We start from the raw sequence: 14,302 nt of genomic DNA on the forward strand, positions 1-14,302 counted from the left end.
AATGGTGGTGATTGGTAAGTAAACATCTTGTATCTTGTTCTCAGGGTGCTGTGACATCTGTGTGCCCTTCCAGAAGTCACACAATTCCCCTTCCAAACTTTTGGTTTTTCTTTTTTTTCCTTCCAGCAGTGTCACTATCATTTTATCTCTTAATAGAGTCACTTGTTATTCTCTTTTTTTGCCTCAGAATTGAGCATCTTTTCTAATTTAACTTTTTTCAGAAAGGTTGTTTAGCCAAATGTCTAAAAATGAGCTTTCTATTAAAAAGTTACCTTTTTCAAAGCTAATGAACATCATACTGAATTGATAGAGGTTGATGCAGTCTGTGCTGTGTGCAGAATGCAGAAATGCCCCCATCTGAGCCAGTCCAGATCGAGGGTCCTTCAAGAGCAAAAGGGGCCTGTGTCGTACCAGTGCAAGTCGACATATTCATGGTACTGCCAGGCAGAGAACCATCCCATTTCAGATGAAAGGTAACCCATTTTTTTGCCCAGAGTGACTCTTTAGTCCTCATACTCCAACAGAAGAGACCTAAGCGTTTTCCCTGAGCAGTCGATGTCCAGGGGGCCTCTCTGTGGCTCTCAGGAAGGGATTGAAAATGCTTACTGGGGTGAAGACTGGGTGCTTTATAGGACTTCAAAGCCTTTATTACTTTCCTGTGCTTATAATTTTGTCATCTCCTTTCCCGTAGTGGTAAGTTGTCATGCCTTTAACATTTGCATTTTTCTTTGGTGACACCAAAATGTGTATTGTCCTTTTTACTCTTAGACCAGCAAGATCCTTTTCGATGCCCAGTACAATTAAAGGCACCCTCCTCTGCAAGTCAGGGCCTGATTTCTCCTCCTTTTTCTTAGTGTTCTTTCCACTTAGGACCTCCCCAAAATGGTAAGACCATGTTGCTGAATGAGGCCGCTCTTCTCGCCATCCTGTCCTAGGCTGGCCCTCTCACCCTCTCCAGTGAAGTCTTTGGAACCATCAGCAGGATTAGGATGACAGAACACAGGATGGGGAGTTCTAAGTAGTAGTGGAAAGTTCTCTTATCATATACTATTTTATTTCAATTCTTTTCGTAGATTTTTTGTTACCTTTTAGAATGTTTGTAACAATACCACATATTACATAGTTATATAAAAAAATTAAAGTCATTGGGACTTATAAAAAATTATATTATTTTCTAATTTTCTTAAGAAAAATTAAAATATCTAAAGCTTAATATTAAGTCGAACACCCTACTAAACCTTATTTTGATGTTTAAAACTCTAAGCCATTATACATAGACCTTTTCAGATTTTCAGTTAAGTAACTGCTAAAAATAAAACATACCAAAACATAAAACATTTCGAAGTTTATTAGTGTATAGTTCAATATTTAAATACAGATTATTTAACCTGCTTTTGAAAGAATACCTGTGTGTTTTGAAATCACTGAGTTTTTTTTATGATTTTTAAAAACCAAACACTTTAATTATTTTAAATGTAAGATGGAAAATCTTCAAGCCTAAGTATTTTTAGTAATTCTTGAAAGAGTAGCCTTTAATCTTTTGGGATCATGACTTTATTTTAAATCTGAAAACTGGACACCTCCCTGCAGAAAACTGCACATACCTAGTAAGAGTTTGCTGACTCCTCGCCTCTGAAGCCACCTCATGGACCCATTCCTAGGAGCCTTTGCTTTCAAAATTTAGCATTTGGATAGAAATACTGACAAGAGTAAGGAAATGCGTCTTACCTCGTTTTTAACTTTACGAATTGAAAAAAATAGTAATATTTTACTTGAACACAAAGAATTTATACATGCTCTTAACTATGATTTAAAACTAGAACATGATTTATTTTGAGTATTCTAAATAAGATGTGGATTTTTTATTTTTTAGGTAAGGTTATTTTCAGTAGTAGTGAATTAATAATTGCTTGTTTTTATTTTTTTCTAGAACATCTTCCTAAACTCCAACCCAGACCATATTCATGTGCAAGGTACTAATATTCATTCACATAATATATAGCATCATTGTCCAAAATCTTTTGGCACTCAGACTTCCAAATCCTTAGATTTACTAATTTATTCAGTGAAAACTTAGCTGATTTATGGAAGACAGTACCAGGCATAATAAAGCAGAAGAAGAATCACAGAGCTCCTGTCCTCTGGGACTTCATAGAATTTAACGTCTTGGGTGGCTCCTGACGGCCCAGCACTGTTTGCCCACTTAGGAGTCTCAGGCTCCTCCACGTGCTTCCTCTGTTCGTGTGCCCAGCCCCCGTCACTGAATGGCAGCAGAAGGTAGGGGAGACAGAAAAGTTCCACTATAAAACATTTGATGAGGCTGGGTATGGTGGCTCATGCCTGTAATCCCAGCACTTTGGGAGGCTGAGGCTGGCAGATCACAAGGTCAGGAGATGAAGACTATCCTGGCTAACACTGTGAAACCCCGTCTGTACTAAAAATACAAAAACAAAATTAGCCGGCCGTGTTGGCGGGCGCCAGCTACTCGGGAGGCTGAGGTGGGAGAGTAGCGTGAACCTGGGAGGTGGAGATTGCAGTGAGCTGAGATCGTGCCACTGCACTTGAGCCTGGGCAACAGAGTGAGACCCCGTCTCAAAAAACAATAACAAAAAAACATTTGATGAGCACTGACTTGTAGCATTCTCCCTCTGGCCTTCGTTCCATTGCATAGCCTCTGCCGTTTTCCCGTCTGGCTCTCTGTTTTGCCTTTCATTAATAATAATACAAGAAAGTGCGCCATTCTTTTGGTTGAAAAAGGAATTAAGAATGAACTCAAGTTCTTTCGCATTATATACCCTGTAATGTGAAAAGAAATCTGTTTTTGTAGGGATGTCTTTTAAAGATGTTTTTACTTTGAATTTTTAGTTTTCTCTTTTCTGGGTGTATACTTCAGTCACTTGCAAGTTTTGTGATCTTACCGGTAGATAATGTATGGATATTTGTTAGAATTTATCCCCATTTCTTCACATGGTAAAATGTCTTTATAATATTGACTGAATGAGTCTTTTACATGAAGATCCTTAGGGCATATTACTTTTTATAAATCTCATCTAGTCCTAGTGCAAGCAAATAAAATTGGAAACTTTCTTGAATAACACAAAATATAGGGTGTGAGGGTTGGGGGAAGTTTTTAATTATATAATGATAGCTTTCCTCTATGAGGATTTGGAAGGTAGGTTAGAGCCTATAAGGAAATATTTCTAAACTGAGTGAAAAAAGGATTGGTTTGACCCATGTGTGTAGTCGTACTGATACCGAGTTCAAAACTTGTCTGTGTATCTTTGCAGCTCAAGTTTATTTCACCCAGGGAAGCTCCATTTTGTCTTCAACGTTGTGGAATTTCTGTCTACTGCCCCAACAGAGGTTCTGCGGAAGGGAGTGTGCACAGGCTGGCTGGCCTTGTTGGTTGCTTCCGTTCTTCAGCCAAACACATATGCATCCCATGAAGACAGCAGGAAAGCCGTGGCTCCTAAGGTAAGAAATTAGTACCTTCACCTCAACATTGTTAACTCATACTCTTTGTTTGATTAGAAAAAAACTATTTCTCACCCACATCATTCATTACTATCATAAGAACATTTATGCTGTTCTTGAATTTTAAAATCTCTATTGCAAGAGCAGAAACTGTTTACTTCCATTTACTCTCTAACTAGTGTGTGTATTTTCTGAATATGTCAAGCATGAATTTTATATAGTACGGTCTTAGCTTGTCCTATTCATGGAAAAGAGGACCTTTTATGTTGATATTCTTTGTACATCGGCCTAGGGAGGGGTGGAGAAGAGTCTAGAAGTATTTAAGGGGGGTGATGAGAGACAGTCTCATTTTATGTTTAAGGTGTATACTGCCTCTCAAATAAGTAGTTTTACAATGGGAGTCTGAGGGCAACTAAGGATTAATTTTATATTGTCCAGTTTTGGCTAGTAGGATTCCCACATCCCTGTTTCTCTCCTTTTGTTATCTGTGGCGTCTGACATCTGAATTTGTGCCATTATTGAGAATGGCACAAATTCAGTAAATACTTTTACCACACCTAGGAGTAAAAGGTTATGTGATTTTCTCAACAGATTGTGGACACTTTACACCTGGACTTAGTGACACCTGTTTTTATGTTTTGATATGGCACTCAGCAGAATTTCGAGACCATGTGTGTAGGGAACAGTTTAAAGTTGTCCACAAGAATGGTTGAAATAAAGCAACATTTCAGGCTTTATCATGAAGTCCTCTTTCTTCATGGTAATGAAGAAATCAGTGATTCACTTGGAATGTTGTCTTAGGACGAGTTTGGTTTCTTTAAGTTATTAGAGGCGAAATGTTCATAGACCTTAGGGGGAATTAGGACTTCCTGGGATATACTTGAGAGGATGAGGGATGATTGCTGCTTGAAGCTGCCCTTTAACGTGTTATTTTTCCAGTCTGCTGCCTGGAACAGAGAGGCGCTTTACTGTGTTCACTATACATCGTATATTCATTATACATCAAAATACTAGAAACCTTATAGAAACTTTCTTTTTTGAGAAGAAGTATTATAGTACTGATATACAAGTATATGTCACATGGTGATTGTATAAAGATAGCAGATGATCTCCAGAACGTTAAAAACAATGTGTGTCCATCACGTATCATAAACACTAAGCATGGGTGCCTTTCACCTACTCCTCCTTTTCTCCCTCCCTGTCTTCCTCCTTCCTTCCGCATTTTAACAGATTTGTATTGACTGTCCAATCTATATGCAGTAGAAGTGCAGATGTGAAGGATATAGTTTAAAACTATCTGAAATTCCCTGTGCTTGTGCCATGTTTTATTACAAATTATAGAGAATGTTGACCTTTGCAAGACCTGTCACATGCCCTGCCCTACTACGGCAGATAGTACAGTTGTTCACAGATTAACCCTGCCACTGGTGTTCAGCCTGGCTGTGTGAAGGACATCTGCCACATCTAAGCAGGAGCACTAAGCCTGTGGGTGTGGCATAGATTGTCTCTCCTCTTCCCAGCTGCCGTGATACTCTCTCCACATAGACCCCCAAGTGAAGCAGCACCACAGCCTTCGAGGAAGAGAGCCCCAAAACATAGAAAGTGTGCTGTTGTCACAGGACCTTTGCACATGTGTTGTCTTTTCTGCCAGGAATATGCTGTGGCATGGCTAACTAGCTTGATTCACATCGTGATCAAAGGTCTCACTGTAGACATGGGCCTTCTTTGGCATTGGTGTTTGAATTACAAGCTCATTGCCACACCCATCATTTCCTTACCCTGTGTCATTTTGCTTCCTAAGACATTAGGAAGTCATTACCCATCATTCTGTGGATATACGTGGTAATGTGTATGTTTATTTTCTTTTTCTCTCACTAGAATGTCAGTTCCATAAAGACAGGGGTGTTGTTTTGTTCATTTCTGTATCCCTAATGTCTGTCATAGTGAATACTTTCAGTAAATCTGTTAAATGAATGAAGCGAATAAGGCAAATGTAATGTTAACTAGTTTCATTCCCAAGTAAGAGCAATAATGAGACACAGCTCTGCCATTCCTTCATTTAAAAGGTATGGTGTTCAGGCTCTTCATTACTTCTACAGTTGTCCTTGAGTTAAAAGTTAAAATGTATACAATTACACCACCAGGCAAGGTGGAGGGGAATCCTGTCATTCTTAAACCTCGGTACCACTCACTATGACTTTTGCATATGTCAGTGAAACTGGAAGTGAAACATACTCAGATTGATTCAGAAATATATTTTGAAATTTTAACAAAAAGATTTTGTTAGTTATGTGATTTATTTAGTTATGACAAAAATAATTCTGGGTAGTATTGGACCCGGAATAGCAAATACAGCACCATTCTCTAGAATATTTGGAGCAGCCCCTTAATTTCTTTTTAAGGTGCCTGACTTTTATTTAAAATTTTTCAACCTCATCGTGATGCTAATCTTTATTGTCTTCATATTTAGGATACCTTTCTCCATAATACATACTGTTGTCTGCCCACCAGAAAGCAGATCTTATCCATGGACCAAGAAACATGATTTGATCATTGTCTATTTAGTGTTCCACCTCAAAGACACAATGCCTATCATTTTTTAAAACATTTTTTATTTCAATAGAAAAGAAAAATTTGCAAGACAAACTCTTTCTCATGGTTTCAGTAAAATCTAATGCTGCTATTTAGTGATGTTTCTTTGATGGGAATTTTCCCTTTCTGATTTGTTTAGCAAAGATCGTGTTGGTTATATACTCTTTCCTAGGTTTTCTTTCATGCTTACCACATTTGGTTTAATATTTCAGATATCCATCTCTCCTCGAACAGCAAATTATTTCCACTTACCAAATGATCCCTCAATCCCCATCATAATGGTGGGGCCAGGAACTGGCATAGCACCGTTTATTGGGTTCCTACAACATAGGTATGTTCTTTTTTTGGCTAATGGGAAAATATATTCCTGAGGAACCGTTTTGAATTCTTTAGTCGTTTTTAGGATAATTGGACTTTGATTGTAAAATTTTTATATAAAAAATTATTATTCAGTGTGTGATAACATTTGTCAGCATGGGAAAAGGAAACACACAATGTAGTAGAGATTTTGCTTTGTACTAGAACTTCCTTTTTTAACTGTGGCACTTTTAGTATTTCCTTTCTCAGCTACAGTGTGATTTATAGCATATGTGGTTGGGGACAAATATTGGGCCTACCTTCGTACTGTGATGATATGCAGCTGTTGTATCTATCCCTTAATTGGATAAAATTGGTAGTAACAGATCCAATTATAGTAAAAGTTTCAACATTAAACTCAAACATCAGTAATTTTCAACAGAATATAAGTGTAACTTTATATCAGAACAGAATTATTTGATATGAAATAAGTAAAATAAAATTGTACTTCTGCTTATATTTGAGAACTAATGCGCAAGTCTTGGGTACTAGTCCTCAGTAGAGTCCTGTCCTTTGGACAGTGATTTTACTTCGTTTTCAGTTTTTCCTTAAGGAAGCAAAAGCGTCATCACAGCTGTCTCTGTCTCATCAGTGTGTTCATCATCTCATCGACACTTGACACATTCTACCTTTCACAGCCCTGTGCCACTTTTCCATAGTAAGAGTTCGTTTATTCATAAAATTGCCATTAATATTATTGAGTGTAGAACTCTCTCTGGATCTCACAGTGTGATACTTTGAATTGTCCTCATTTTGTGTACGTCGTATGTAGCCGCTTCTCCACACACTTGCCTAGCGTGGTGCCTGCTGGAGTGGCCATGACAGCCTGTGGAGAGTAAAACGCTAATTAAATGACTGAATGTTCAACTGCAGAGGTGGATTTTACAAATCTGTCTGAGTTTGTTGGTGATAGTTCCTAATGAAAGAGATTGGTTTTACATATTCCTTATATCACACACCTAAACTTTTTTTTTTCCTACTTAGAGAGAAACTCCAAGAACAACACCCAGATGGAAATTTTGGAGCAGTGTGGTTGTTTTTTGGCTGCAGGCATAAGGATAGGGATTATCTATTCAGGTATTGTACAATCCCAGTATTGTACTCAACCACTGAGTGTACAATTCTAATTCTCAGAGTTTTTCAACTTGACAACCTTTTAGTGATCCATTATATATTATATTTCAGAAAAGAGCTCAGACATTTCCTTAAGCATGGAATCTTAACTCATCTAAAGGTTTCCTTCTCAAGAGATGCTCCTGTTGGGGAGGAGGAAGCCACAGCAAAGTATGTGCAAGACAACATCCAGCTTCATGGCCAGGAGGTGGTGAGAATCCTCCTCCACGAGAACGGCTGTATTTATGTGTGTGGGTGAGTCGTTATCGTGCCTAAGTCGGGTAGGAGAGGGCCATTGGTGATGTCTGTAGAAGAAACAAAGGACTGAGAAGCCAATAATCTAGATATGTAGGGATAAGACATTTGATTCTTAAGTACAGGAATAGAAATAACAGTTCTGAAATGATTTTGACATATTTACTAGCCCAGAAGTTGTTATTATCAGGTAAATAGTGGTGAAAGTTAATGCTTACATTGTACATTCTTGGTACCATTTACATACCTGTTTTTCGCCTCTGAAAATTACACTCATGTTACAACATTAATCATGTGAATTGAAATCTCCAGATTGATTTTGTTGTATATAAGAATAGGTGATTTGTGCTGTTATGAACTGTTAATAACTAAGAAAGAAAAAGTATGATTTTGACCCTGAGAATGTGGATACTAGGATTCTTTCTCTTCTAGGCATAATTCGTGGTGATAAAGTTCACAAAAATCCAGAAACATTCTGTGTTACTAAACTTGATCTACTTTCTGAGGCAAAATCTGTTACAGAAACCCATAATTGCCGTAGAAAAATTGTTTAACACTTATTTGCTTATTTTAATGAGACTCAAAAAATTTCTGCTAGTGAAAAAGAATTTTTGAAGTAAGAAATTCACTTTTTCATCCAAATACATTCCTGGGATTCAACACATTCTCTGAGTCAGGTTCTTTTGTTTTTTTCAACTGTAATGCAGAAGACAAAATACTGGCATCCTGACCCAGAACATATGTATAAATACAATTGAAACAAGTTTCATGAAACAAAACTTAACATTTTCTGTTTAGTTTTTATAACACATTCTGATCATTTCTCTTCCATTTTATTTAGTTCGCTTTAAAAGCTAGCTTTGGCTACTAAGTTGATTTCATGTCCTTTCAATAGATTTTGACTCCTAATTGAAAAACATTGCTTTAGGTCGATAAAGGGCAAAAATTCTAGACATTGTTTTGGTTTACATTTTCCTTAGCTTTTAATGAAGTATTTAGTCTGCATTTTGTTTGGCGAGGACAGTGCCATCGGTGGTCAAATACAGAGTTTTAGAGATGCACCTCTAAATAGTAGAGGCAGAGTTAATTGTACAGATCACAGATAACTGGTAATTGAGAACTTGGAGAATATCTTAAATGTCCAGACTCTTTTAAAACATTATTCCAGAAATAACTCCTCCCAATCATTGGTGCTTTACTTTTCACATTGGTGAAATGCACTTGGAAGCATTAATAGCAGTGGTCAGAGGGCTCAGAAGGAAACTCTGGGTCACTTGAACATTGACGGCCTATCAGGGAAGCGGGAATGAAGTAGACAGAAGGAACAGCCACCAAAGAAGCAAAATTGTCCCAAAGCCAAGAGGGTGCTGTCTCAGGGAGGGAGCCTGTACTGCTGATGTGTCAAGGGAGAAGACAGCGGAGCAGGCTCGTGGGGTATAAGTTCCTGGGAGAAGCGGATGGGAGAGCCTCTTGAGAAAGGTGAGACGGCCACCACAGACACCTCTCAAGAAATGTCACTGTGAGGCGCCAGGACATTTTCAGTTCCTAACATAGTGGAATCTTGTCTGACACTTTGCTTCATTCAGCAAACACCCAAGTGCTGGCTGAGTGCTTGGGCACATTCAGATGTCGATAGATACGAGGATGTATCGGTTTTTGTGTTGCTATAGAGGAATACCTGAGACGAAAGAAAAAAGATTTAATGGGCTCATGGTTTAGGCTGTATAGGAAACATGGTGCCAGCACCTGCTTCTGGTGAAGACCCCAGGAAGCTTCCACTCTGACAGAAGGCAAAGGGGGAGCAGGCACCTCACATGGCAAGAGAGGAAGCAAGAGGTAGGGAGAGGTGCCACACTCTCAGCCAGATCTCTCAGGAACGCAGAGGGAGAACTTACTCATTACAGCGAGCATAGCAACAAGCCGTTCATGAGGGATCCACCCCCATGACCCAGACGCCTCCCGCCAAGCCCCACTTCTAACGCTGGGAACCACATTTTAATATAAAGATCTGGAGAGGGCACACATCCAGACTGTATCAGAGGATAAGTGAGTTACACTTCCTACCCTCAAACAACTTACTCCCTGGTGAGAAAGCTGCACATAAACAGACGTTTCTAACGTCAGAAGTGTTCCATAGAGCACTGCAAGAGCACCCAGGAGGGGTACCTCCCCTGTCTTGTAAACTGAAGAGTTAAGAGGTAGAAGCACTTCAAAAGGACCTGGCACATACTAAGTCCTCAATAAAGGTGTCTGTTACTAATTGTATGTGCATAAAGACCTAGAAGTGTGCAAGAGATCTGGTTCCCTTCAGGAGTACGAGTCTACTGTGTGCTTTGAGAGTTGAAGGCAGGGAATGAGAGACGAGCCAGCAGGTGGGCCGGAACCAGGCGGGGCCTCAGATGCTTCTCTGACACCTAGGAAATTGTTGGCCTACTGTCGGGACCTGGAGCCTGTGGAGGACTGGGATCTGTAGAATCGTGTGGTCAGCTCTGCCTCCTACAACAGTCACCGTAGATGAAGGCCTGGCCTGGGCATGAGTGAGGCTGGGAGGTCTGTGTGAGATGTTCCAAGAAGAGGGAGGGAAGAACTATGGTGGTACAGTCAAAGGGAATTAGACTTGTGAATTAAGGAGGATTTAGTAAAAATGCCTGCTTGTAAACAATCATCTTATTTTCTTTTTTAGAGATGCTAAGAATATGGCCAAGGATGTACATGATGCCCTTGTGGAAATAATAAGCAAAGAGATTGGAGTTGAAAAACTAGAAGCAATGAAAACCCTGGCCACTTTAAAAGAAGATAAACGCTATCTTCAGGATATTTGGTCATAAAACCAGAAATTAAAGAGAATTAAGCTTTTTTGACTGAAAGTACTAGAAGTCAGTTTTACTAGTGCCAGGACTTTAAATTTTCAAAAGAAAATTTTCTTTTAGCATTTCTTGGAGGAGATGGAGTGGGGATTGGATTATTTAACAAGATAACAAAACTTCCTGATTTGATTTTACACGTCTTCCATCTATGCCCTTCCTGTGCCTGTGACTCTCCCCGAACTGCCCTGTTGCCTGTGGGCTCTCCTGAGCTGAGGCCGCCTTCAGTCCCCATCAGTGCCTCCTTGACTTCCCGGAGAACTTCACAGAGACTCTGTCCTTGCATGCAAAGGCTTCCTGAAATAGGGAGACTGAGTAGCTCATTCGTGTGAATTTACAGTGCCAACATTTAAAAAAATATGAAAATGATTTATTTTTGTATGATGTATACCCGTAAAGAATGCTCATATTAATGTACTTAAATTACACATGTAGAGCACATCTGTTACATGTTTATATAACTATCAAATGGTTATTTGTTACTAAAGCTGTATTTCTGATAAAAAATATTTTAGGATAATTGCCTACAAAGGGATTTATTTTCATGATGCTGGAAATATGAAATGTATTTTAAAATTTCACTCTGACATATGATTTATCTATCACCATTACTTTTTTTTAAGTCACAATTTCAGAATTTGGGAACATTTACATTCAATTTACAGGTACCAGAACGTACATAGTTTAGTAAAAAGATACAGCCTTTTTCTTCTCTTTTCAAACTTCTTTTATTTCTGCTGCTTGGCACAGTTTTGGGTTTTCCCACATTCTTTATCTTGATACCACTCGAGCTGTGTCCTGTACCTAAAATACTGACTTGAGGAGTATCCTTGTATTTTTAGATTCCCAGTGTCTAATTCTCTGTTATAATTTGCCCAAACAAAACAAAATAACAAAGGATTATGATAACCTTTTTCCACTGTTCTAGTATATATTGTATTTTTATTTGATAGCTTGGCATTTAAAAAATTTCTGTTGAAGGTTTTTGATCCTTTTGAGAAATAAAGATCTGAAAGAAATGGCATAATCTTAAAATGTAAATTTTTGTGGCTGTTTAATCTCTTCTCTTCATTATTATATATTTTATAATAGAAGCCAATCTAAAAATATGGGATAGGAACATATACTAAGCAAGTACTGTGTAACATGCATAATTATATGTGTAAGTTGTATGTATCAGCCAAGATATACTTAAGGTGAAAACATTAAAAGAGACAATATTCCTTATTAATAAGATACAACAATCAAGAACTTGTGTCCACCTACCAATAATATCTATAATTACATGACCCAAAACTTTTATCTATAAAAAGAAACTGACAAATAGTCAATCATAACTTGGTGTTGGAAACTGACCTAAGCCAATTTATTTATACACAGCATCCAAGTTATGTCTAGAAACTGCTAGATTATCTATGTTTTAGGTGGGTATCGTTCAGCTGCTCCCTGCAGCCTTACCAGCCAGTGATAGTGAAAATACATTTCGTTATAAATGCTGCTGTATATACAGATAACGTTTATCATTTTTTAAATGTATTATCTTAGTATCTGTGATTTATTAGTCATCGGGCACAAAACAGTTGTACTAACCTAGTTTCTAAGCTTAATGAAGTTCCAGCTGTCTCTTTAGGCACTCCACCACGTCTTGCAGGAAGAGTTTACTCAAGGTGCGTGACAACGTGGAGGTGACTACTCCAGGGGCGAAATTTTGTCCTTACCATGAACCATCCTCTAACCTAGTGACTGGACATACTATTTCAGAGGTAAGCCTCAGGCACCAGCCTAGGGCCTTGCTAGATAAAGTCTTTAACCTTGTTTATGTAGGGGTGGGGAGAAGTTAGCAGTTCTAACCTGTTATTCTAACAAGCCACTATTGCACTCATTATTTTTAATAGCCAGTCTTCATACGGATCAGTGATAAAATTAACAAAAGAGCTTGTGGTAGGCAGTTCTGCAATGTGACTTCTGATTAGAACGCTCACTGCACCTAGACGGTTCCGTTCTGTGGTTCAGACTTACAGTGTTTGTGGGTTATTCTAAAGTGAGTTACACTTTAAACTGAAACAATTGTTCTATTGAGTCATACACTACCAGATAAAAAATAAAAAGCATTTGGATTTCACAGCAAACTATATGATAATATATGCCACACCCAACAAACTGGGCACCCTTGTTGATTTCAAATACTCTTGAACCATTTTAAAACATTGACCATGAACTAAGCCATAAAGGAAAACTCAACAAATCCCATAAAGCCTTGTTCGCTGACTAATGTAATAAAAAGAACTACGAAAAAACCCACCAAGGCCACAATGAAACATTTTAAACATGTGCAGATGATTCATAGCTTAAATTATTAAATGTACACATGGAATTCAGGTGAAACAATACCCGGGGGAGGATTCATTCATCTATTTCACAAAGTACTGTGTACCCAGTGACCAAAATAGTTAAAACACCTTTGTTTTCAGGGAGCTTTACATCACGTTGAGGAGAGACATAAAATAATCCGTGAATTGCATGGGGTCTGAGAAGGTGATAAGGGCTATGGAGGATGACAAGTCAAGAGTAAACAGGATGTGTGGCCTGCAGTCTTGGAGGGTTGGGGTGACTTTATAGGGAGTCTCTGAAGGTAAAAACTTGAAAAAGACAAAGGAGCCAGCCATCATGAGTATCTTGTGGAGGGAAAAGTCAGAACGAAGGCCCTGAGATAGAATGGTTGCAGGAAATGTGTCTTAATCCAGACCCCGAGAGAATTCTTGAATCTCTTACAAGGAAGAATTTGGGGCGAGTCCATAAATTATTAGAGAAGTAAAGAAACAAAAGAATGGCAGCTCCATAGAGCAGCCCCGAGGGCTGCTGGTTGGCTATTTTTGCGGTTATTTCTTGATAATATGCTAGGGTGGATTATTCATGAGTTTTCCCAAGAAGAAGTGGGGATTTCCTTAGAACTAAGGGTTCCTCCCAGTTTTAGACCTTATAGGGTAACTTCTGGATGTTGCCAGGGCATTTGTAAACTGTCATGGTGCTGCTAATCCATTATAATTAGCGTATGATGAGCAGTAAGGACTACCAGAGGTCACTTGTTGCCATCTTGATTTTGGCAAGTTTTGGCTGGCTTATTTCCAGCATCCTGTTTTATCGGCAGGGTCTTTACAACCTGTATCTTGTGATACCAATCGCACTGACCTTCCATCCTGCGATTAAGAATGCCTAACCTCCTGGGAATGCAGCCCAGCAGGCCTCAGCCTCATTTTGTCCTGACCCTATTCAAGATGGAGTCACTCTAGTTCAAACACCTGTGACAGAACTGCCAGGCAAGTTGGAACAGCAAGGAGGGCATCGGGTATTGAGCAGAGTGACAAAGGGGGAAACTAGTAAGTGATGACTACAGAAGACAAATGGGGAGGTCTGATAATGGTTTCAGATCATCATAGCATTTTGGTTTTTACTCTAAATGAATACAAATCCATTTGGTCAGAGTGTTAAGGGTGGAAGGTATTTGAGTTACCAGCAGCGAATCTGTACGGGTCTGCAGCAACCTCAGTTCTTGCCTCCTCTGAAGAAATAATTCAACTGAGGGACATAAGGCAGAAAAAGACCAAGGCAAGTTTCAGAGCAGGAGTGGAAGTTTATTTAAAAGGCTT

The 14,302-nt window shown here is 38.7% G+C and overlaps 1 protein-coding gene across 3 annotated transcripts in view; it reads left to right on the forward strand.

Moving 5' to 3' along the window:
* The window catches only part of MTRR (5-methyltetrahydrofolate-homocysteine methyltransferase reductase), a 31,321-nt gene extending 19,625 nt beyond the window's left edge, over nt 1-11,696 (forward strand). For all 3 annotated transcript variants that reach the window (XM_078004602.1, XM_078004603.1, XM_015139722.3), the window contains exons 10-15: nt 1,931-1,973; nt 3,288-3,474; nt 6,279-6,397; nt 7,408-7,500; nt 7,609-7,791; nt 10,475-11,696. In XM_078004602.1, the coding sequence (XP_077860728.1) occupies nt 1,931-1,973; nt 3,288-3,474; nt 6,279-6,397; nt 7,408-7,500; nt 7,609-7,791; nt 10,475-10,619 (770 nt within the window). In that variant the 3' untranslated portion in view covers nt 10,620-11,696. The remainder of the gene's footprint in view (nt 1-1,930; nt 1,974-3,287; nt 3,475-6,278; nt 6,398-7,407; nt 7,501-7,608; nt 7,792-10,474) is intronic.
* The last annotated feature ends 2,606 nt before the right edge of the window (nt 11,697-14,302 follow it).

Source organism: Macaca mulatta, chromosome 6 (assembly GCF_049350105.2).
Source record: "Macaca mulatta isolate MMU2019108-1 chromosome 6, T2T-MMU8v2.0, whole genome shotgun sequence".
Classification (NCBI taxonomy): Eukaryota; Metazoa; Chordata; class Mammalia; order Primates; family Cercopithecidae; genus Macaca; species Macaca mulatta.